The following is a 26,556-nucleotide window of genomic DNA, read 5'->3' on the forward strand; positions in this document are numbered from 1 at the left end:
AGGGAAAACAATTGAAGCAACACCAATTGCCAATGAACAAGTAAAATAAAAACCAACATGCTTGATAAGGTTTTTGTTCAATGGCTGGTTTATCTACACAGATGTTCATTTTTCTAATTGCGTTTCTCAGTTATTTATTACCTTGATGCTAAGCGTCTCTTGATTTATCAAGGTTTCCGGTTTCCTCTTTCTTGCTGCCTTAAATGTCAGATCATAGGTTTTTGACTTTGGCAGTTTAGAATTTCTATCTAATTAAATGAACACATTTATCAAGTGGGCCATGCTTTGTAGATCAGAGCTGAGCAGATCAGAGACTAGTCATTGCTTTCATTTTATTCTCTCATTGTTGATTACTCAAGTAAGATATCGATTAAGTTCATAAGAACAGAATAGTGTAACCCCTTGATGGCAATCGAAACAGATCTCCTTCCATGCATGTTGCACGTAGAGTCCTGGTTAAGTTGCTCTTACTGTTGCTGCTGGTAACTTCATGGTGTGAGGCGTATTTGTTAATTAAAGTGTATCTTGCAAGGTGTATCTTTTGTTAATCACTGAAATGGATGCAGCAGTGTTTTTATTAAGAATATTAGCATTATTAAAAAAAAAAATAGTTACAAAATTTTAGAGGCCACTAAAATGTAATTAATGTGGATCACGGACCACGGCTAACAAAAACACGATCTTTTTGTACTACGTCACGCGTGACGTTTCAAAAGGGAGACACTTCTTGGCCTACAGGTTTGTGAGATGATAAAAAATAATAACAGTAATAATAATATGGTGAGTATGTGCGTGTGCGAGGGGGTTGCACAAACTCCAGCCTGTCAGAGCATCGGGTGTGTGCCTTTCAAGGGAAGAAGAGTACCGCATTTCACTCCTGGGTGCGGTTTGTACAAGTAATTAATCTCTTACAATAATTGGATCTCTTAATTAGGGACCATAATCAGAAGCACATAATGTGGCGTGACCCCTAGTGAAAGATGGTGGTGATAGATGTACAAGTATGTACAACTAGCATGTCTTCTCTTGGAAAGTGTAAGAAAGTGCTTCTCTCCCCAGGCTTTCGTAGAAATGGCTTCCGAAGAAGCAGCTATCACAATGGTAAACTACTACAGCACTGCCACGCCACACCTTCGCAACCAGCCTGTCTTCATTCAGTATTCCAATCACAGAGAACTCAAGACAGACAACCTGCCCAACCAGGCTGTAAGTATTTTTTTCAGCTAACATAATAAACCACCAATGTTGTAACTGGGTGAATAAAATTAGCTGTACTGATCGATTAACCCATTATTCCTCATATTATGATTAATATTATGAGTCTCATTATTGTTGCTATACTGTAGTTGTTGATGCTGTTAGCGTAATTCTTAGTTGTGATTTTTCTTTCTTGCATTCTGTAATTACATTGCTTACTACGAGATATACAAATCAAATTTCCCACAGGCAGCTTTTGGGGGCTGGATAAAACTCCAGTGAATATTGGACCCCCTTCTGCTTGACAGCAACTAATAAAATTCACATAACTTAAGGCACCTTAGCCAGACAGCTCGACACACAAGCAAAAACACAAAGTTGCACAGTAAACATAAATCTTGTTCATCCATATCTGTAAACACTCAATCATGAACTCGGATTTAATAGACAAACAAAATATAAAAAAGTAACCGGTCTTCCATTCAGACATCCTGAAAACGTTGTTTTACCAAGGAAGGAAAGAATACTCTTATTTCATAGCAGTTTTATCCATTGTTTGAACTTTTTGAACACTTGTTTCCAATCCTTGTTTTACTTAGACATACTGCTTCACAGCACATCTGTGCTCTGAAACCCTCCTTTCGATGTATAAAAGATGTCTTTGATTCCAGCGAGCCCAGGTTGCCCTGCAGGCAGTGAATGCTATGCATTCAGGAAACATGACTCTGGCAGGCTCTTCATCTGCCAGCGAGGGTCACTTAATGCCTGGGCAGAGCCCTGTCCTGCGCATCATTGTTGAGAACCTCTTCTACCCTGTCTCTCTTGAAGTTCTGCACCAGGTAAGTGTGTCTCCTTTTTCCATTAAAATAGCATTGCACCCCCAGAGATACACATACAGTATCATAGTGGAGACTCAGAGGGCTGCATTGAGATATACATATTAATGTGCCAGCTTGCCCTTTTGTTAGCCTGTACAATGACTCTACTAGTCTTTTTATGGTACCTGATTTTCGTATTGTACTTCTGAGTTCGGAAGTAGTACAGTATGCAAGCCATTTTAAGTAACCATCAGATAAAATTATGATAACTTATTAGCGTCTGATTTTAAAGTACTAACGGACCACATTTGTCCCAAGAAAGACAAAAGTACAATGAGGTGGCCTAGATTAGTTTTCTACATTTGAGAAACAAGACCGTTTTTTTACCTGTTGATACAGTGTGGTTTACCTCTATATAGGGACTAACCAGCTATAAAACCAATAATGTGAAATCAATTAGACACTGCACAAGTCTCTAATAGTGTCTTGGTCAATTCTCATGTTCCGGCCAACAGATCTTCTCTAAGTTTGGGACAGTTCTCAAGATCATAACCTTCACAAAGAATAACCAGTTCCAGGCCTTGCTACAGTATGCTGATCCTGTGAATGCACATCACGCCAGACTGGTCAGTACAGCTTGATTTATCTTCTTCCTTTTAAAGCACATACTCTATTTAGGGACACAGTCTTTAGCTTAATTCTGCTGCTTGTGTTAGAGTAAGTAGTGGGATTTCTGAAAAATACAGTTATACTTCTAACTTTATAGTCTGTTTCAAAATCTCTTTTCAAAAGGTACCCTCTAGTGCACTGGGGTTTGGGATCTGTCCTCTGAATTACTGCAGAGAGAGAGATTAAAAAAAAAAAGAGAATCATAAGTGCTCTGGCTTTTCTGTTCTGTACCACATAATGGATCGTTATTGCTGTGTTACCTGTTTGACAGTGTGGGCAATAATTCTTACCATCCATCCTTATCAGTGCACTAGAGCGGCCATTTTGAAAAGAGCTTTGAAACAGACTTCAAAGTTGTAAGTGTACAAATTTGTCAGGATGTTAAAAAAGAAAAGAGGAATGACAGGTACATTATTTAAACAGTTGTAGCATCACGTGGGGACATGGAACACTTACCTTTTTTGGAACCTTGCTACTTACTCTTTAAACTGACGGAGCTTCTTTTGAGTAATTCAATCTATTTTAGAATCTGCTATTTAAAAAAAAAAAAGTAATTATTTCAAATATTCACACATAAAAGATAGTAATGATTTTTAAATGTATCCATTTATTTAAAAATGAGTAGCAGCGATGCAAAGTTTGTATGACAATACTATAAAAACAAACTCTCCACAACTAATCTTTGACTAACAGGCTTGTCCATATACCTGGAAAGCAGCAGGTTCATCTTGTTTTTGTATAAATTATGGTATGGATAGTAGTTCCTGTTCCAGGAGATACATCATGAGGCATACTGTAGAGGAGGTAAAGAGTCCCAGACAGAGCAGTCCTTTAAATGAAATGAGCACATACATACAGCACCGTGCTTTCTCTATTTCATGTCAAAACACACACGCACACACACACACGCACACACACACAAAGCCCCTAGCACACACAACAAATTAGAGGTGCCTTTGATAAATCTGTCAGGATAGTGGGAACCTAGTGATCATTATTTAGTCAAAAAATAAGTAATTGTTCCTTTCAGCTGTGGGTGTTATCCTTTGTGCTCTTGCCAAGTTATGTCAGCACCCTGCATAATTAAATTTTCTGAGAGAAAAATAAGTTTCTTCTACTGGATTTAAAGAAGGAATGAATGACGGTCGTGTGCATCATAAGTGACTGGTGGGAGCAGGATTCTCTTCCCAAAAGGTTGTAACACAGACAGGTTGCCAGTGCTTGGCTGTGTAACTGAATAGGCTGCAACACTTGCTGTAGTGCAGGCCTATTGCAGCAGGATTCACTGGACAAGTGGGCATTAGTTTGGCTATACCTTTACAACCTCTCCCAATGTGATTTTAAAGTTTGTATTGGCATTTTGTCAGTTATTCTGTATATTGTGGATGCAGGTCACAGTAATTTACTCCTAACAAGGTACAGGCACGTTTAATGTAGGTTGTTTTTGTTAGTTTGTTTTTTTCACAGGGATATGTATGTTGCTTGCACACCTTGTTTTTTTTAATTAAGATGTTTGAAATAGATGGTTTCATAAGAAATAAGATACTGCAGCATTCTGCTTTTAGTTTGTGTCTTAGAATGTTCTTCTACAGGAAGCAGCAGGAGGAGGAAAGAGAAAAAATAACTTCATAAAATCCATCATTTTACTGTAAATGTTATTTTTGGAAAATTAAACAAGAGATAATGTTGATCTTTTTCTTTTGATGTTTAAAATTTTTGAGAATTGTAGAACAGCAGCAAACCAAATCCAATGACATTGTGTGAAAAGTGATTTATTACAATATGAGTTTCAATAGGTACAAGGGGCTGTAGCTTGCAGTGTCCTTTATTTGTATCAGAGGTTCCATTGTCTGTGGCTTTGAGCTGAACTAGATATCCTAATGGGGTCCTTGTGTTCCTAAGGAAAACCAGGTAATGGATACTCCTCTTGTGTGGATGTGACGAACATGGAACGGTTTACTCATTTCAACAAGAGCCTGCAGCTGCTTTAACTCTTTCCTCCCACCAGGGGTTGCTGTGGAACCAAACAGCACCAGGACACAGAACTATTTTATAAACACTGGAAAGTTGTTTCTTCTAGAAATATTTTTGTAAAATAAAATTAAATGAAAAGAAAAAAAGAATAGGAGAGTATTTCACATTTGACTTTATTCATTTTAAACTTGTCTGCAATATTGTTTTTGTTGGCTTTTATTTGTAGTAATCAGTTGTACTGGTAGTTATCCCGTTTAGGATCTCTGAGATTGAGCTGAACAAGCGAAAAAGCTGCACCCATATCATGGTCTCAAACCTTCCACCCGCTTCACTGTTTTCAATAAATAACCATTAACATTGTGTTATTGTTTTGAAGTCTCCCCACTAATTTTTTTTTTCTGTTATAGATCATAATGTTACTTATGAATACTATTTTTATTTTGTCTAAAAAAATTAAAAAATAAATAAAAATTTTAAATGAGATTATAAAAACTGTAGGAACAGTTTTGCTTCAAAGTTAAAAAAAAAAATATATATATCATGATCTGTTCCTTGTTCTCTCTTGCTCGCTAGGCTTTGGATGGGCAGAATATCTACAACGCCTGCTGTACTCTGCGGGTCGAATTCTCCAAGCTGACTAGCCTTAATGTAAAATACAACAACGACAAAAGCAGAGACTTTACTCGGCTTGATCTTCCATCCGGCGACGGCCAGCCCATCATGGACCCTGCCATGGCAGCTGCTTTTGGTAAGGAAACATCCCTGCTTTGGTGTTTCTGTTTAGCTGAATTTCACAGCTAAACATATGTTTTTTGGGCAGCTTCATTTAATTAGTGTTCAATATCTGCGTCATTCAGGAATTACATCTGGATTCCAGCACAAATTACACAGAGCACCTGTTGCAACCATCACAACCACCTGTATTTAAAGGAAACGCTGGTCTGCAAATGCAGAAGACCTAAACTTTCAGTACCTTACTGGTCAAGTGCCCTTCCTGTTTGTTTACTGTTGAATATTCAGAATGCAAAAGGAATGACTTCTGTTGAGCTCCTCTGTTATGTTGAAGAGGACTGGGCTCCGGGCCTTGTGCAATACCATCCTTATTGATTATAAAAGCTGTCACAAAAGCCTATCTGGCAGGCTATATTTTGTGTAAGTGATAGTTTTTCACTCCATGCTTTAAAGGGAGGGGATAGTAATTATATATTTTCATGTTGCCAATTCTAGCCCACAGGGCCATTGTTTTCAGTTTTGAATGATATCAGTTCCCAACATGTGTGCCATTTTAAAAGAAAACCCTTCATCATAACCACTCAAGTAATGAATGAGGACAGAACTGATGCCCCTAATGGAATGATACATTTATTATTAGCCTCCATTTGTTATTACCGATCAGGGGATGCTAACGGATGAACCACTTTTTTGTCTCGGTCTCGTAAATCAGTTGTGTTCCCTAGTAAAAGAAGTGCTGCAGACACAGATAAGACACACAAGGGGGGGGATACTCAGTCCGGGAAGGAAGAGTGAATGGGCTGCTAAATGGAACAAAGCCTTCAGCCACCTCCGCCTTGTCATGTCCACAGTTATAAATTGCATGAGGTGCTGTCTTACACTTTACTGATCTACATTGTTTGTCAGTTATGAGTGGGTTGTACAAAAACAGGCATGCCAATTCATAACTGACAAAATTGTAAAAAAAAAAAAAAAAAAAAAAAGACCAATAGTCGACTCTGCAGTCATGACTGTGTGACGTTGTCACACGAATACAGTGTAATCCTCCGCACGCACACACACAGAGACACACACACGCACACACACACACACAGAGACACACGCACGCACACACGCACGTGCACACACAAACACACACACACACACACACACACACACACAGACACACACACACACACACACACACACACACACACACACACACACACACACACACACACACACACACACACACACACACACACACACACACACACACACACACACACACACACACACGCACACACACACACACACACACACACACACGCACACACACACACACACACACACACACACACACACACACACACACACACACACACACACACACACACACACACACACACACACACGCACACACACACACACACACACACACACACACACACACACACAGACACACACGCACGCACACACATGCACGTGCACAAACACACACACACACACACACGCACGCACACACACACAGAGACACACACACATGCACACACACGTACACACACACACACACACACACACACACACACACACACACACACACACACACACACACACACACACACAGACACACACACACACACACACACACAGACGCGCACGCACGCACACACACGCACAAGAAAGAAAGAAAGAAGGCAAGACGCTGCAAATGTAAACCTCTTGTATAGCCTATTATTAATGTTTGTATAGATGCATATTGTTAAGCACAACTAACCAAACTTTTAGCCTCATGTTATTATTATTAGTAGTAGCAGTAGTCGAAGTTATAGTCATATTTCCTTTCTGTAATTCATTTAAGATGTCCCAGGAACAACAGAGCTCTACCTCTTCTTCCACCACACAGAACTGGAATGAATTGTTAGCATCAATTGACATATTGTGCAATAAGTCATTTATGTTGTTAACCAACAACATAAATGTACCGTACTGTATTCATATAGGCCTCAGGGTTCTCCCCAGGAATTCTGTACAGCCGGATGGCAGAACATTATAGCCGGGAGTACTTTTAACAGAAAAATAAACTTGCCTTACCTTAAATAATACGACAAAGAATTTAATTAATGTGTTGTCTTTTGTTGACTATATCTGGTTGTGCTTTTTTATGTTCAACATTTTCTTTTTCATGACTGTTTTTTATTGTGGTAAATTACTGTGTTTATTTAGGCACTCTGCGATTTGACTGGGGAAGATAACGCAGGGTTATTGGAGTTACAAAAAAATAAATAAAAATAACGGAAAACTTTCACTTCTTTTTAGCTTAATTATTGAACCTATTGCTTCATTTAAATTGTTTTCTTTATGTTCATTTTTCAGGGCATTTTGTTAATGCATGCCTATTTTTATTTTTTTTGCTGTTCTACATTTTTTGAATATAACTGTTTATTTTATCCATTATTTTTTACACAACAGTACTCACACACGTTTGGTCACCATCATAACTGCTGCATGAAACCGCAGTGTAATAATCCAGCACCTCTGCACTTAAGCATTTGTATGTCAGCTGACAAGTGTTCAAGTGATCGCTGGCTTATTTTGACCCCCTGCATTCATTGTCACTATTTTTGCTTTGAAAGTAATTGGTTATTTTTTTAGCAGTCATTTTTAATGTTTTTTAACGAACCCTGGGCCTAAGGTTCATACTGTGTTTTTTTTTTTATTGTATTGTTTTATACACTCCCGTTTTCCCACATATTTGACATATGTTTATAGACTGCTTTAATTAAATACAACTTTTCGATGTACGTATATCTAGTAGTAAAGTAGTAAAACTTATAAGTTTTATTTTATATGTGTGTGTGTTGGAAAGGTAACTCATGCGTGATAATTCAGAATGTGTGCGATTAGAAGTTCATTCTTTTGTTAATTTTTTTTTAAATCTTCATGGCAACGCATGAAGCTCTCCTCACGATGTTCAGAGTCGTTCTTTTTCTAATTACTAGGCAGACACAGACATAAAAATGTCCCCTCCCCTAAATGACTATGAATTGAGTAATATGCATTGGTACGGACGACTTTCTTCCTAAATCAGAACAGCATGACAGTGCATTTCCTGAAAAATATGGCAAAAACTTTGTGAGGGAAAACTGTCAAACAGGATTCAAGGTCGGCTTTCTTGATACCATACCATACAGGCCAGATTTGTGGAGTGCTTGGGATATTGTTGTCACATGCACATTTTGACCAATCTTGGCCATAAAAGCCGGTAGCTCTTGCAAACTTGTCGTTGGCCTCTTGGTAGCCTCTCCTGATCAGTTTCCTTCTTGCTCGGTTATCCAGTTTGGAGGGACAGCCTGATCTAGGCAGGGTCTTAGTGGTGCCATACACATTCCACTTCTTAATAACTGTCCGGGCTAAAAGGCAACATAAGGTGAGCATTTTGAAAAGGGGTGTAGACTTTCTATAGGCACTGTAAATGGCCTGTACTTTTAGTTATAGCAAGTATGTGACAGTAGTTTTTAGTACTTCCTTATTTAAGTGCCTTGATCTTTTAAGTAAAAAAAAATAATAATTATGCTTCCGCTTCGAGTCTTACTTAAATCAAATCAGTCATTCGCCACAGCAACAGGCTGCTGTCGCTATGGATACTTTATAGAAAGTGGTTACCAAAACTGTACCATGTTGCCTCAAGATAACAGAAGTTAGAATCTCAATGAAAGTGAAGGCAGAGAGATTCCACTTGTCATGTAATCAATAATTTTAGTTCTTTGTTTGTCTGACAGGTGCACCAGGAATTATCTCTTCACCCTATGCAGGGGCGGCTGGATTCGCCCCAGCCATGGGTTTCCCACAGGCTGCAGGTAAGTTTCTCTTAACAGTGCATGCTGGTTTCCAAAGAGGCATACTGTCAACACTGAGAGGTGGTTAGTTGGATGTTAAGCCTACAGATAGGGTAATTCTTTGTAGGAGTTTGCAAAGTCCTATTGCAGTCACATGAATAGAAACTTAGTTTGTCAATTGAAGACATCTTAATGCAATCACAAGTTATTTGTCTTCTATATACAGCCTAAAATACCAGCCACACACTATACTGTATATGTCTATACTATTTGGATATGTATTTGTACAAGTGAAATGTTCTAAATATGTCACTGATTGGTTTGGCATTGAAGGCAATATGTTCTTAAATGTTCTTGATATTTTCTTACTAGGCACCTTGCTGTGGGTCATGATTGGGTTAGACAACATGTGAACATTGTGTTGAAATTGTAATATTTTAATAATTACTGGGAATTGTATGGTCCTTGTACTCCAATAGGTGGCCCATGGTCCAAATGTGGACCACCACAATGTCCTTATGCGAGTGATTACAAAGTTGACACCTTCAGTATAAATATAAATATTTTGCATGGCTTGCTCACACTACCACTGCAATAATGGTCAGTGATGTAACCTGGAATAATATAAAAACATTTTGAAGTAAATGTTCATTGACATAGATACTGAGGTAACCCTCCCTGATCAATCTCCATGGTTACCACTTCAAGTATATTGAATGAATAAATTTTAAATTACTCTCAAACTGCCTCATTGTGATTGGAAGTGTAATTTGCTGTTTATAATTGCAATTCCCTAAAGGGACATTACAATTAAAAAAAAAATAATAATAATGCGGCTAAGATAATTTCATCTTGGCATTACACATTCTTCTCTTACTGAAATGAAATAAACCCATTCTACACAACTAAACCAGTTAATATCAACTCCTTCATTTTATGTAAGATGTTATGTAACTCTTCTGTAACTGTATTGGGTAACTTTGTAATGCATGGTAGTATGCAAGCTTCCTGTCACCAAGGATACAATTTTAATTAAGAAGTTTTTCTGCTGAAGAAGTGTAGCATTAAAATAACACCGTTGAATAAGAGGCCCCTGAGTTGTTGTGTTTTTTTTTTAATATTATTTTTTTAAATTTTAACAGTGAAGGATACACACAGCTCATTGTTTTGCAGTAATCAAACAGTAAAACCCTGAGTTTTATGGTCAGTCACCAGCTCTTGCCTACCAGTAAAGAAAGCAACGAGAGGCACTAGTATTCTTCTCTTTGGTGGCGACCGGATAATTCAAGTTTCACTGTATGAGGGGACAGGATGGTTTGCAATGAAATGTTTGGTTTTATTAAGATATTCCGTCAGTGCACCAAAGCAGTGAACTGTTCCATTTACATAATGAATTCCCAACCCAATGTCAAATGATCTTCTACTGACCGAAGGTTGCCTGCATGATGGAAAATGCTCTGTTGACATAAAGCCACTGCCACCTAAACCTCTGAATATTCTTAATTTGTTTTGTGTTAACAAATAAAAACATAATTATGTAAAACATTACTGCCCAAGTGATTTCATAACATTCACATTTTTTAAATAAAAATGAAAACCATACAGCGATATAAATGATTCCCTATTTTTGTACAAAGACATACCAGACGTTTCGGGGCATAACTGGCTGGCCCCCTCATCGGTGTGGTTGTACAGAACAAACTTGGTGACATCACCCGTTTATACTGGAGGATGTCTCCCACACCATCAGTGTAGAAAGCCAGGATGCAGCCACCTATTATGTGCTTCAGGTAAACTCCAAGTTCAGTAGAACTGCTTTTTGTTTTTGGACTCGAAACGGGGAAAAAAAGTAAATATTACAAAAATAAATAAAATAAATCCCTTTTATTAAAATTGTACACAAAAGCAAACCAAAAAATAAAAGAAGAGTTGGGTTTTGGAGCCAGGTGTTTTAACTGTACCCTTTGTATTTTTTTTTTTTTTTTTTTTTTTTTTTTTTTATCTTTGGCAAACTCCCTAGCTGCTTTATAATTTGATTACCTTTGCCACTGCTCGCATTGTGTTTGTGCTATGCACATTAACAGTACGTCAATAATTTCAGGCAACAGCAACACTGAAACACACTGGGGTCTATTCAGTTGATTCAGGTGGTAGACCATCTAATTATCACCACTGTTTTTAAATAATATTGTTTTTGTTATCATAAGGTTATGAACACAGACATAGCTCAGTACTGTCCATGCTCTGTGAAATAGTTTTCAAAATTCAAATTACAAAAAAAAACAATGCTTTTTATTTTCTTATTGTGATTTATTTTGTTATGTACATTACATAGCTAAGGAATATTTGGGGGCATTACATGAAAGGAGTTATGCTGTATTAAGATAGCAGTTGCAGCAAGAACTAGACCCCCTCCCAGACCTCCTGGAGATGTGTACCCATGCTTGCTGCAGGTTTGGATGGCCTTGTTCTTTCTATTACAGGTCTCTCAATGCAGACAGTCCCTGGAGCTCTGGGCCATCTTACTATCCCAGCCTCTGCGGTTGCTGGCCGCATGGCTATGCACAGCTTAGCCCATACAGCAATGCATTCGGTCCTGCTTGTCTCCAATCTCAACCCAGATGTAAGTCACCTTATTTCCCTACATTTAGTATTCTGCTTCAACACAGGCTTGTCTGATGTCTAAGGAGCATTGACATCAACCTCTCTGTTAGTCTGGTCCCTACAATGTACTCTGCTGGCCAGACAGGGACAGATAGCTTGCCGACAACCACTCTCAAGCTAAGAGGCAAGTGATTTCTTCAGTTCTCTTGAGAAGTTGTGTGGAATTTCTGTGTGGGAGTGGAGTTAAACTTTTTAAATTGGGGGGAGAGAGACGGGGGTAAATTAGTTATAAAAATATAAATAAATACAAAAGGGTAATTTTACAAAGCTAATCACTGTTTTCAAAAGGTTAAACACCCTTGTCAGTTATGAAATGTAAACTAACCTAACTACAGAAAAGGACTTTAATGAAATGCCTCGTGTTTATTTTTTATTCTAATTAACAGCTGTTTTTTTTATTATTGTTATTTGAATATTACCCCAATATTTTACTAAACAAAATGTACATGTTTGTGAGAGGTTTAAGACCTATGTGAGAGGTTATCCCAATTGTGTAGGTGTCTTTAAAAGTACCATTATGAAACAATTTGATACTGCCACCAAAGGTGTGGATTCTCAACCCCTTCACCAGAAGGAATATCTGTATGTAGAAATTGTTCAACATATCATTCGTTCTTATGTTAGTGTTTGTAAAGTGTTATAATGCTATGCAAACCTAAGCAAAGTGCATCAGCCCAAAACAATCTATGGTGCCTTTAAACACATGGGTCAAGATTTAATTGTCAATCATTCTGCCAAATGTATTTGTCAAATTCAGGGAATGACGAGTCTTTTATTCTATCCTGCAGAGTATATCGCCCCAGGGTCTTTTCATCTTGTTTGGTAAGTTGCCTAACATTTTTATATCAGGGTGTCGCTTGATATTCTAATGTTTCAGATACATCAACAGCTTGTTTTTCTTACAAGATCCAAGTTGAAGTGTTTCCACATAGTGAGTAGCCATCATTTGTGGCATTTGTAACATAATATGCAGCACAAAAAAACGTCAGTGCATCAGTTGTTTCCTTGTTGCTGACAATTTTAGATCCAAAACTTAATTTCTAATTTTAACAATAACTTTTGTCCACACTTTAGAGGTGTTATGTTGATGCATTCATTAGAAGGCGGAGGTCGCCTTTAAAAGAAATAGTTTCGTAATGTCAGGTTCCTCACGTGCAGTGAGCTAAATATTTCTTTTTTAAATGCTGTCAGTTATCTTTATTTCTATCTCTAGGTGTCTATGGGGATGTTCACCGAGTAAAGATCCTGTTTAACAAAAAAGAAAATTCCTTAATACAGATGGCAGATCCAACTCAAGCACAGCTGGGTAGGTGAAACCCTTATTTCTATCCCAAAATACAGAAAACTGATTTATGTGGTTATTAATGCAATTCAAATATGAAATACTGGTATGTGCCCTCTCTTGGTGTGTGTGATTTTTTTTGCCGTATGTGTTGAAATGCCATCAGAGAAGGCACTCATAATTACTACATCATGTTGACGAATATATACCAGTCTTGATCATAGTTTTATCAGTATCAGTTTTGAACAGTTATATAGATCTGACGGTTTTAAAATCTGCCACATTGCCTCTGTGTCACTTCTGGTTGTAGGAAGTTGTTTGCAGTTCAGGAGAGACGGCTATTGCCAGTTTAAAGAAAATTAAGAAACTAATAAAACTTTAAAAGCAAACAGATTCCCCTCACCCTAAAAAGGAGTGTTGAGGAGTTTGTGCTGCCTTACAGCACAGACAGGAGTTTAAAATAACTACACAGCTTTAAAAAAAAAAATGATCATAACATTATTAAATTAATGCAGCTTCCGCGATGGAAACAATCAGCCTTTTGGTGCGTTAAGAGAGGCGGGCTGTGTGTGTGTGTCAGTCAGCGCCATGTAGCAGTGACGTTTCAATACACCAGTCGAGAAAGCTTTTGTATGTCTTTATATGATGGAGCGCACGCTTGCAGATATTGGCAGCGTGTAGCTTTTAAATGCATTTGAGTTAAACAAAGCAATCTTCATAAACACAGTGCTTATCAGCCGTTTGTTTAAAATAGCCGAAACAATATTCAAACTGAGCTGCTTATCGGCTGTTGGCAGCATCGAGAAAGAGCGCAAAATACCGTGACAGAGTTATTAAGAAAGCAGAACCAGGGAGGCAGGGACTTCTAGAGTTAAGAAAGAAGCCATCAGTTTCAGGTTACTGTACATTTACCATTTGTTTTTTTTTGTTTTTTTTTCGCTTTGTGTGGAGATGGCTTATAGCAACACTGTGTATTTGTAGCCTAATTAATCTCATTTACGTTTGCTTTTAACGCAAAAAATGTCCCCATGTTTAAGCAGTTTGCGTGTTGTTTTTGTTCACTAACCTATTATGGATACCTATATTTTTACTATAGAAGTTCTATAGATGTTCACAAATCCAACTTTTTCACATATCCGCCTATACCCCAGTCCACAGAGGGTCGGTTTTGAAAGCTAGTGGCCAAATGGCCACCAGCATTCACAGTGATTTGTCCCATCCTGTGTCCATCACAGTTTGGTCATTAAAATATGTCTCCTTTTGAGGTTCTGGTACTGTTTACATTTGCTTGTAGTTTATAGTCTTAAAACACATGGTAAAACTGATATGGTGAATCTTTGCAGAATTTCAATACTTCGCATTCACTCCATAGTTCTCATTTTACCAAAACGCAAACCTTATGGGAAATACTTTTTGTTTGTTTATTTGTAGCAGTGACCTTAATGATAAATTTGGTTATTTTGTACCAGCACATTTTTTTACTAGTGTTTTTTTTTTTTAGTTGATCACATTGTCATGCACATGTGTCCTCTTTTTTTGTCATTTTAGCAATGAGCCACCTCAATGGGCAACGTCTCCACGGTAAAGTCATCCGCGTGACCATCTCTAAGCACCAGATGGTGCAGCTTCCCCGTGAGGGGCAAGAGGACCAGGGACTGACCAAGGACTTTAGCAACAGTCCGCTCCACCGCTTTAAGAAGCCAGGCTCGAAGAACTTCCAGAACATCTTCCCTCCCTCCGCCACCCTGCATCTCTCCAACATTCCGTAAGTGCCCCTGTGGAAAAAACACTGTAAATGTCTGAGTTCAAAAGATTCATGATGTACAAGCAACACTTCATATGAGCTGATGGTTTTAACTAGTTCAGCACTGGAGACCTGTGTACAGGTCTAGTAAAAACAATGGCACTCAAATTGCAGACCACTGTTGTAGTACAGGAAAGACAGCACCACGAGTAAATTAATTGTGTGTGCTGTATGTGTGTATATGTGTATGCCCATTTTTATTTATTTTTCAATAGAAAAATATTTTTTAAAAATAATTTATGACCTGCTGTCTCTGCAACAGTGTTTGTTTCCCAGAGTGGGGGAGCTTTTCCAGAAGCTACTGTTAACAAACTGAACTGGCTTGCTTTCTTGTAAAGGACGTTTACAGAAGGCTAAACATTGGAATGTGGAAGCAGGCACCAATGAGTTGTATTTAGTCTAAAATGGAAACTAATTGTGGAAAGCTGAAGCTTTTAAAATAGCTGATGGTAAAGAATGGGACATTTCAGAATGAACTGTGTAGTAGGGATGGAGATTTAGATTTAAAATATAAGGCAACAAGTACCTAGATTACAGAATAATCATAGTAATTAGATGCAGACTAAAATGCACTGAACCACAGATGATTAAAGTAAAAAGGGAAATTAAAGTACAGGGAATATGCAATTCCTTAGTCACAAGATAATTCAGTATACAATATACCTACCCCAATGGAAATTTATAATTGACATTTCTCGAAAACAAAGTATTTTAGGAAAAATCTTTTGTAACAAAAGTTTTGCTTTTGTTACAAAAGGAAAAAAAAGGGAAAAAAGTTACAAGAAATAGTCTACAATTATTTATTTCAGCAATCTTTTTTGCAAAAATGCTAATTCAAAAGTATGCATACCCTTTGATGCTCTGATAGTATTGTCTACAAGGTTCTAGAAATTTCAATATGATAATGCAGAATCTAATTCTAGAAAAGTTCTAGAAAACATTCTTAGAGAGTATAAAAGGGTTAGGCGTAGGATGATTGCTGTCATTACCAATAAGTCAATATGGGAAAAAGTAAAGAGCTATCTGAAGGCCTTAGGCAGAAAATTATTTATTTTAATAAAGCTGGAGCAGGATACGAGAAGATTTCCAAGCATTTGAGTATCCATTTTCAACTATTGTTTCTATTATCAAGAAGTACAAGACTGCTGGTTCTGTCACAATGCTCCCTCCATCTGGAAGAAAGAAGGATCTTGGGTATGAGTTGAAGGCTGTGCACAAGAGAGGTCCTTGGAATTTAAATGAACTGGAACAATTTTGCGTTGAAGAATGGTCAGAAATCACTAAAGAATCATGCCAAAAGCTCATTCACAAATATCCTGGTCATTTAATTTATTTTTGTATTATTTCTAAAGGTTAAAATTATTTCCAAACTAGCTATTCATTTCATTTTCCGTGTCAGGGTATGAATACTTTTGAATTAGCATTTTTAAATTGCTGAAATAAATAATTGTAATTGTCTCACACAAAAGCGTTTTTGCAAAAAGGAGATTTTAAAAGAATTTTCTTTGAGAAATGTCTAGAAATTATATTTTCGGGCAGGGAAAGGTAACCCATACTTTTGCTGAAAACAATGTAGGGGGTACTGTATAGAAAGGTCCATTAATTACATACGACTATGCTTATTCAAAAGACTGCCAGAAATGTTTAATTCAAAAAACTTTTTTTTTTTTTTTTTGTATCTGGGAATAAATGAGACGAAGAAATAGAATAGGCTAGTATACACATTTAATAATTAAGATTACCAAAAGTAAATGTTAATGCTGTAGTTATAAAGGAAAAAAAGAATACATAACCAGCATTATACTTTTATTATTTTGACTCCAGTATACTTCAGACTTATTAAGTAGGTATCTGGCTACCAGAAATATAGAGAAGAAACTGGACCTGATGTGTTGCATCCTCGTTTAAAGAATTTGAAGTTGGATTACATTCTTTCCTCTGTCAGATAAAAAATAAGTTAAATGGCAGTTTTTGACAACAGTGTTTGAATTATTTTTGTGTTTTTCAAAAACAGACCATCAATTGCAGATGATGACCTGAAAAACCTCTTTGCCAGCACTGGATGCACAGTGAAAGCGTTTAAATTCTTCCAGTAAGTTTGATTGTCCATTCCCATACACAGTTCCCTTCTACAATACTCAGAATAGTGTTCCAATTAATTATGAACAAGTTTGAACCGTTTACGGTTAAAGTGATACAACTCTGAAATTATTTGTTGGGTTAGTATCATGGTATTTAAAAGAATACAGTATTTTGAGCACGGTATAATTGCTCTATGGACCCTTCCAGTAGGTGGAGTTTTGAGAGGAAAAAAAAAAAAAACAGTGGTCAGTATCTAGCATTTTCCTACTGTATGAATGTGAAGGATCTAAAGTTTAACCTTTCTACAGGAAAGACCGGAAGATGGCCTTAATCCAGCTAGGTTCTGTGGAAGAAGCCATCCAGGCCCTCATTGACCTCCACAATCACGACCTGGGAGAGAACCACCACCTCAGAGTCTCTTTCTCCAAATCTACAATCTAACATCTTACTTTGGATTTCCTTATAAGACTGAACCGTTTTTAGAAAAAAATAAATATATATATATAAAAAAATAAAATACGTGAATGAACGAATTTACAAATAAATAAAAATAAATAAAACGTTTGTAAAAGAAAGCCTTCAGACAAAGACTGAAGCATTTAACAACCAGCTCTGCCTCCGAGACGACAATGAACCCTCGAACGTGTGACGGTCAAGACACAAACGGAGTGTGTGATCAGGGATTGTTCGCCAGGCAAGACTTCGATGTTCCGCTACAATTCCTCCTACCCAAATGACCTTCACCACAATACTGTTCTTGGTTTGGGCAAGCAGCCTTAAACGCCTGAGCTCAAGTACTGTGCAAAGAGACAGCATCCTTTTTACTTACAGGTATCGGTTTCAACTGAAAAAATCTAGAATGGTTTTTAAAACACGGGACTAACCAGGTTGTAGAACTCAAACCTGCACAACATGCTTCATTTTAAAATGAAACAATGGATTCCTACGCATATGGCTGCAGTTATGAATGTGTACCTAAAGTAATAGGTAATCTGTGAATTGCAAATGCTAGAATGACGATTAAACTTTGAATGTTGTATTGTTTTCTAAGAGGAATTCTAACCATTGACGGCTATTTTTTTCCCCCATTTTAAAGCACAAAATGTTTATCTTCAGTTTGCCTTTCAGAATAAAGTCTTACAGAAAACAACCACTTAAATCCAAGACAAGTTTGATATGTATAACTGGTAGTGAGCATCCTTTAAGTGTGCTGCCTTCTCTGAGCCAAGGCATAAAGCTGAAGTTCTTGTGCTCAACCTGTATGTGATGTAGTTTGTCAGTCATTTACTTTAGCGGCCCTTTAATTACATATACACATTTTAACTAAATTTTTCCTAAAGTAACTTCCCTTTTCAGCTTTCAGAAACGGTTTTAGTAGTGGTAGTTGCACTAAATTATTCAATATTTAATTGTTATACTTCACACTTCTATAACTGCCTTGCATTCTTGTAGGACATCAAGAATATTGCCTCAATCATTCAACCCTACCGCCTTTAGACCAAAAATGATCTTGGCTGTTTTAAATCTCTCCAACACTGGGGCGGATGAACAGAGGAAGGTTTGCCCACGCCTCTGGCAGATTAGGATAAATCCTAGAGTTGAAATGTAAATAGCGGGGGTGTTAATTGGTAAGCTTAATGAGTAGACTGCCATGTTAACAAGTTGGTGGCAAGCTCACTCCAGCCTTAATGTTTCAAGGGTATTTGTCTGGATCTTTTTTTTTTTTTTTTTAGCAACATAAAGGCAGGATGGTTGTGAATGGAGACCTGTAACCACATATAATGTTGTGCTGATTTGATCCCCAAAAGAAACGCTAGGTAACAGCTGGCAAGGCAAGGCCAGGGAAGCTGTCTCTTTTTATAGACAATGTTTTCTTAGACTAAAGAAGAGAAAAAAACAAACAAGTTTACAGTCGTAAGGAAAACAAAAAGAATCAGGTCTAATATATCTTAAGGATTGTCAGATTTTTAAAAAGAAGTTACTTATTTTTGGTAATTTGTTCTTTTTTATTTTTAAAATAAAAATAAACAAATCTGAAACCTCATGGGGGGTTTTGTACCACTATATAATCAATCTCAAGAAACCACGAAAAAAATCATATTTACTGTGTATTTACTTAATTTCATATCTTGTGCCTTACTATGTGCTTGTAATCAATAGGTTTAGAGATTTTACCGAAGAATATCTTAAAATTGTGGGATTGGTGAGAGGGTTGTCAGCTTGTTTTTCTTTTCTAGAATTGTTTTCTTCTGTTGTCCATGTAGGTTTTTAGATGTGTATTTTTTTTTTTTGGAGGGGGGCGGGGGCGGGGTCTATACTAAATGGTCTTAATTGGAAAAAAAAAGTGTTTATTTTTGTTGGTGCTTTGAGTACACAGACAAGCAAACAAAGCAGAATTCAAATGTAAGTGTGTTCTATAGGCTTCATATATCCCTCTGCTGCCATTTAAGGGAGAGAGACATGTTGGATGTTACCTACCTTAAAACAGTAACACGTTCTAAAAATGATGGTTTTCACGTAGGCTTTTGTGTATATTACCACAGTGTCCAATTGTAAACTACACTATGAACTTCAATGAAGTGCATATACATTTTAAGAACATTTCATAAAAGCACTATGGCATTGTAACCAAGACAACCTCACGCTCAGGTGGCATCATAAGGCACAAAATGTAGCTGTGTTTTTTGTTTTGTTTTTCTCATGGCTGTATACCCCCTGAAGTGCCTTATTGCTATTATAAAACACCGATATGCACTTCAGTGCAGTTGGTAGTGGAGTGCATTCCAGGGCCTTGAACAGCAAAGGCAATGAACAGACATGTGTAGCTTTGAATAAATGAAGAGCTGTTGTGTTAATTGAAGAACTTCTACACAAAGTAAATCTGAGGTATTCAATACTAGAAATGGACAAGATTACACTTCAGTCAGTTTTCATTCCGTTAGGTATACATTGGTTCTCCACTGCAACTGTTGGGCTCGGTAGGTATCCTTTCCGCATCTCCCTCACTTTAAATGGTATTCGTCATACCTGACGGTTCCCAATGTCATCTGTAATGACAATCATTTCCTTCCTGGGTGGTACATCATATCGCATTTACTGTTTACAACAGTTTACTTCTAGGCTGTTTTTCTTTAAAGGCTACTTAGTGCTGAAAGAGTAAAATCCAAAAAGAAAAATAGTGTTAGGATTATATTTCAAACAGTCCCAGAAATGCCAGTACTAAAAGGAAACGAGTTAACAGGAAAACAAAAGTGGTAGTTAGTTAAAACAAAAGAAAAAAAGCTTTATTTTACAGATTTTTAAACATCTTTTCTGTTTTTTGTTTTTTTTGTTTTGTTTTTTGGGTTTTTTTGGTTTTTGGGGGGGGGGGGGGGGGGGGGGGGGGGGGTTAAATCGCATAAGGTAACTATTAATGTTACTAATTTTATTTATAGGTTTGGAATGATTAGCCGTTTTCCTGCCTGGGGAAAAAATGTAATGCAATGCAAAATGGCTTGTTGGTGTGTGTTGTACTGATTGTGCAGTTCAGAAAATAAATTGGTTTTGCCAGATTCCAATGATACAGCTTTAATATAGTAATTGATCTATTTATTTCACAGTAGATTTGGTAAGACATTTATGCTACATTAAATGCTGCTAACTTAAAATGGATCAACATCAACGAGACACCCCCCCCACACACACACACGCACACACACGCACACACACACACACACACACACACATATATATATAATATAATCTCTTGTATACTTTCTTGAAGCCTATAGTATCCACTCATATTATATTGTTCCTAGACTTCTGCTGTTTCGAGTGAGTCTAGCAGGCTGAAATGGCCCATCTGTGTGCCTTGGGTTTGTAATATGTTATTTACTGTATCTTGTATGTTATTCATTTAAGGGTGTTTGTTGCCTGTTTGACTTGTAGTGTGAAAAAAAATCCTATTTTGTCTTTGTTTGTGTAATTGGATTTTAAGATTGCTGTCTTTATCTCACAAAATGTAACTCTTCTGCATAGGTCCTCTGGAGTTTTTCTGGAGCCAGAGAATCTCTCAACAGTTTTATCATAACCCTGGGAAAGCAAGTTAGATAAGATAAGATGTTCTGTTTTTAACAGGAGAAATTGGCAGACTATAAAATGAAACAAAGAAACAAACAATGTCCTACTGTTGCTCGAACAACATGTTCAAGTTGTGCACATTTATTTATGGTAAACTTCTTTAGGAATTTTTGTCGTACAAGACTTTTTTTTTTTTTTTTTCTCCTGCTTAGTTGTGCTAGTAGGAAGTTTCAGATCACGTCTTAAACTAAGCTTGGCCTATGTGGCTCAATGGTTATTTTTTAATAAAATATATTAGAAGAACGGCCTGTTTTATTTCAGGGTTTTATATTGAAGAAAGGAAGGAAAAAAAGAAAAACCTAACAGGACCAAAGTTTATGTGCCTTTCTGTAGTCGTCTTAGTAACTTGTTTCCTCCTTGCTTTCAAGTACAAACAATACTAATGATTTTAAATGTAAAGGTTAAGCTTTTTTAAGCAGTTTATCCCTTGAAAAATGTAGCTGCTTTTGCATTTAATTAGATTGGTTAATGGAATTTGTGGTTTACACAACTTGTGAGTGTACCAGCCTCCTAGAAAGCCAAAGTACTTTTTGTACTGTAGCACACAGATTGAATTGGAACTCCCCTCTTTTTGACATGAATTATGCAATTCAAAGCTTCAAATATGAATCTATCAATATTAGTAAATGGCGATTGAGAAGGCCCAGTATGACAGTTATGATAAGATATTACTTTTACACAACGTGTATTCCCCAACACCCTTTCTCAATTGGAATTGGTTATGCTGCACTCCTGAATGTACCGGTAAATGCAGGCCTATCTTCAGTGAATTAATCATGTTGTGTTGTGGATATATACTGCTTATGTGATGCAGTCTTTTTCTAATAAAATGGCACCTGATTTCGACCATTCATATGTTGTTCCAAACTGCAATGTTAGGAATTTCAACTGTTCCCCACTTCTGATGGTAGAGGCAAAGGTTAACTAGACAGACACCACTGGCATTAAACAACAATAACAATGCCAACAAAAAGTGAAGATGTTTTCCTCAATTCTTTAATTACTTGGTTTGTTATTTGAACTGCCTCCGTTTGTAAGAGTGTTCTGCTAATAAGAAAAAAAAATGCTGTAAATATTTGTAACAACATTTTTTTTTTTTTTTACCTGGCAAAAAAATAAGTTTTTGGGAAAAAGATGGGGGGGGGGATATGAACTGGTTTTTATATTAAAAATTAAAAGAAAACATCAATTGTCTTGTATATTTTGATAAGGCAACAGTATCCGCTTTCATTTGTAAAGCAGTTTATGTGACATTGAGGGGAGTTGTTATTTAAAAGAAAACAAGAAGATGAATTATTAAAGAAACATTTTCTAATTGTGCAGTGCATATTTGAGTGGCGTTTCTGTATTTTGTAAGATCCATTTCTTTACATTTTTGTATATTACCTACTAATATTATTACTACTGCTACTTAAACTTTTTGATTTTATTTTATTTTTGGTTTTGCTTTTTTTTCCCTAACCGATTTTAATTGTAGCATGCCTTTAATAAATGTCATTACATCTGTACTTTCTTCAGTTTTCCTGTGTCCTCGTCTTTTTATCTTGGGTTCCCTTGTCTGGTAATCTCTGGGGTTCCCTTGTCTGGTAATCTCTGTGTCTCCTCTTTCTAGCTGTTTGTTCCTACCTACACCTTGTTTTTAACCTTCCTAATTTGGAAATCACTCACAGCTGTTTGAAGTATTATACCATACAGGACTATATCTCAAGGCATAATTCAACAGCAAGCTTCTTTACCTAGTTTACTATGTTCTCTGTCATCCACAGTCTTTCACATGCCCTTTACCCACCGTTCATTAAGGCAGCTTACTCTCATGAAAGTCTGATCATAACCGGAATGCAAGAGGAACCCTCTTATAACCGTATAAACAAAAACCATACAGCACATATAACCTCTTGCAGACTTTTTGAACATCATTATGTGCGTAGATTTTTCATCGGTTGTTACTGTTTTCTAAAATGAAGGAGTTGATTTCTTTGGGTCTCAGTCATTGATAGTTCAAAGGGGAATGCTATCCAATGAACATAAATCTTTCACAAGAAGATAAAGATTTTGTGAGTCGCAACTTCTTACTAAAACTAAATCTGAACACTTAATAAATATTTAAATATGTTTTTATTATCGTTTTAAACAAACACTGCTAAGATTTTTTTTCTTCTATGAATAGTATGATTTTTGTGTTTGAGATGAACATGCAAATTAATGACTACAGGGAATAGTGATATTCCATGAAATACAAATGCAGTCATGTTCTGTTATTACTCTATAGAAAGTGTGCGTGTGTGTGTGTGTATATATATATATATATATATATATATATATATATATATATATATAGAGAGAGAGAGAGAGCGCGCTCTGGAAAAAATTAAGAGACCACTGCAAAATTATCAGTTTCTCTGGTTTTATTATTTATAGGTATGTGTTTGGGTAAAATGAACATTTTTGTTTTATTCTATAAACTGCTAACAACATTTCTCCCAAATTCCAAATAAAACTATTGTCATTTAGAGCATTTATTTGCAGAAAATGACAACTGGTCAAAATAACAAAAAAGATGCAGTGTTGTCAGACCTCGAATAATGAAAAGAAAATAAGTTCATATTCATTTTTAAACAACACAATACTAATGTCTTAACTTAGGAAGAGTTCAGAAATCAATATTTGGTGGAATAACCCTGATTTTCTTGGCATCTTGGCATGCTCTCCACCAGTCTTTTACATTGATGTTGAGTGACTTTATGCCACTCCTGGCGCACAAATTCAAGCAGCTCGGCTTTGTTTGATGGCTTGTGACCATCCGTCTTCCTCTTGATCACATTCCAGAGGTTTTCAATGGGGTTCAAGTCTGGAGATTGGGCTTGCCATGACAGGGTCTTGATCTGGTGGTCCTCCATCCACACCTTGATTGACCTGGATGTGTAGCATGGAGCATTGTCCTGCTGGAAAAACCAATCCTCTTGGGGAACATTGTCAGAGCAGAAGGAAGCAAGTTTTCTTCCAGGACAACCTTGTACTGTAAATCTTGTCAATGTCAATGAAATGGTCACCCAAAGCAAGGGGATTTCAGTCTGAAACCCAAGTCAGTTACAATACTGAAATGTGTATAACACTGTGTTAGAACACTAAGTATAAAAGTGTCCTTGTTAGATGTTTTCTGAGTTAACTAGCATGTTACCTAATTGACCTTTTGTCACCAATTATTGCTAACAGGTGAGGGTCCATGATTACTATAAATATAGGTAGCATCGGCACGTTTGTCATTCCTGAATGTAAGGGAGCAGAAAATGGCAAAATACAAAAAAAAGTCTGTAATTACTTTAAGAAATGAAGATCAATCTTAAAGACAAATCGCAAGAACTTTGCAAGCGTCTGTAACTGCTGTGGCCAAGACCATCAAACTATTTTAACAAACTGGCACTCATGAGGACTGATCAAGGTCAGACAGGCCAACGATGACCTCAGAATCAGAGAACAAATTAATTCGAGTCACAAATCTGCGAAATCGGCGATTAACTGCCCCTGAAATACAAGCTCAGCTAAATGCTACTAGAAGTACAAATGTTTCAACATCAGCTATTCAGAGATTGCGTGAAGCTGGCCTAACAGGAAGAATTGCTGCAAAGAAACCATTGTTAAGAGTGCAGAATAAGAGGAAGAGACTTGTCTGGGCCAAAAAACACATAAACTGGACGTTTGAGGAGTGGAAGTTGGTCTTATGGAACGATGAGTCAAAATTTGAAATATTTGGATCCGACCGGCGAGTATTTGTAAGACGCAGAGAGGGTGAGCGCATGATGCTTTCAGTTTGGTCTACTGCCAAGACTGTTGTGGCCACTGATTGTGTACAAGGTTTCCTTGACAACAGTTGAGAAGCTGGAAGCTTTAAACAGTTCATATATCAGAAAATGGTTGGGAGTTCCACGCTGCCTCAGCAGAAATGGTTGGGAGTTCCACGCTGCCTCATCAGAGTGGGACTTTATGGTAAAGGAAGACCTATCCCAACAGACTCTGTAATTGCTGCCAAAGGTGCTTCCACCAAGTATTAACTCAGGGTGGTGGAGAATTATCCAATTATGATCTTTCAGTTTGGTATTTTTAATATATAATTTTTTTCTCAATAAAACCTTTTTTTTCCTTAACAGTGTGGAGTATGGTGTGTAGATAAGTGGAAAAAATCCTCATTTGAATGCATGAAACTCTGAGGCACTGACACAACAAAATGTGAAAAAAGTTCAAGGAATAAAAGACTTAAAAAGTACATCGGCAAGTCTATCCCTGTATCCAAGAATGGGGTTAATTCTCAGACACAACTATGGTTTCTGTCATATTGCTTTTAGAAATACAAGTCATCTGTAGAACGTCTATTAAATATTTGGCAACGACATGCCCTGCTCTTGGTTTTTATAAGTTTAGATTCCCCGAACCCTGTTTCAAAGGCAGATTAACTGATCATTTTTAAAAAATGTTTTATTGAGCAACAATCCTTTGTTTGACTGGCAGGTTCTTTCTAATCTCCCATTCCCAGCATGTACTGTATTTAAAAAAAAAAAAAAGGCTGGTATTTTGTACACAAGTGAAGAGTGGGTGTGACACTGCAAAGCTTGTTAATGGTCAGATAAGGTTGTTCTGTTTATTATCTTCTTCCATGGCTGTTGCCGTTGCCACTGGCAATGTAAATGTAAAAAAAAGTTTGTTCAGTTTGACAATTTTTTACATGATAGCACTATATTATATACAGTATATATATATATATATATATATATATATATATATATATATATACGCACACTTTGGGATCAATTTAATTATTCTACAGCAGGGTCTCCAATCCTGGTCCTGGAAGGCTTGTGTTCCAACTGTACCATAAATTACTTAATTGGACCAATTAAGTGCTTATTAGAAGCTTAATTAGTCCAATTAATTTAATGATCAAAAACCAAGAAGGACACTGGCCCTCCAGGACCAGGATTGTTTAAAGAAAGCCTGGTTTAATAAGGCAAGGTTTAGGTCAGTGGTCTCCAGCCTTGGTGTTGGAGATCTATTGGGACTCCTGGTTTTAACCAATCTCTCAGTTATGTAATTGAACCAATTATTGGCTTAATTAGTCAAGACCATTAGATCTATTGTCATCAGTGATCTAATCTACAACTAAATGTAAAGTTCACCATCACTTTTTTTCAATGACTTACCATCTCAATGTCTGGAGTTAAGTAAAAAAAGCTTTATATATATATATATATATATATATATATATATATATATATATATATATATATATATATATATATAAGGAGCTTGATGGTTCTTATATACTAATAGACCAAATATAGCTGTTATCGTGTCTAAGCCAGTGACACAGCACTTTATCAGTGAGACTGTGGTCTAAGCTTAGAA

The 26,556-nt window shown here is 36.7% G+C and overlaps 1 protein-coding gene across 7 annotated transcripts in view; it reads left to right on the forward strand.

Annotated features, from left to right (window-relative positions):
• The window catches only part of LOC121314707 (polypyrimidine tract-binding protein 3-like), a 77,255-nt gene extending 58,484 nt beyond the window's left edge, over positions 1-18,771 (forward strand). For 6 of the 7 annotated variants that reach the window (XM_041248311.1, XM_041248257.1, XM_041248285.1 and 3 more), the window contains 12 exons: positions 1,060-1,206; positions 1,869-2,036; positions 2,531-2,641; positions 5,232-5,406; positions 9,152-9,229; positions 10,846-10,998; positions 11,692-11,831; positions 12,661-12,694; positions 13,086-13,178; positions 14,703-14,919; positions 16,973-17,050; positions 17,349-18,771. In XM_041248311.1, coding sequence (XP_041104245.1) covers positions 1,060-1,206; positions 1,869-2,036; positions 2,531-2,641; positions 5,232-5,406; positions 9,152-9,229; positions 10,846-10,998; positions 11,692-11,831; positions 12,661-12,694; positions 13,086-13,178; positions 14,703-14,919; positions 16,973-17,050; positions 17,349-17,481 — 1,527 coding nt within the window. In that variant the 3' untranslated portion in view covers positions 17,482-18,771. The remainder of the gene's footprint in view (positions 1-1,059; positions 1,207-1,868; positions 2,037-2,530; positions 2,642-5,231; positions 5,407-9,151; positions 9,230-10,845; positions 10,999-11,691; positions 11,832-12,660; positions 12,695-13,085; positions 13,179-14,702; positions 14,920-16,972; positions 17,051-17,348) is intronic. The other variant, XM_041248300.1, reaches the window with a different exon arrangement.
• The last annotated feature ends 7,785 nt before the right edge of the window (positions 18,772-26,556 follow it).

Source organism: Polyodon spathula, chromosome 1, assembly GCF_017654505.1.
Source record: "Polyodon spathula isolate WHYD16114869_AA chromosome 1, ASM1765450v1, whole genome shotgun sequence".
In the NCBI taxonomy this organism is placed as follows: Eukaryota; Metazoa; Chordata; class Actinopteri; order Acipenseriformes; family Polyodontidae; genus Polyodon; species Polyodon spathula.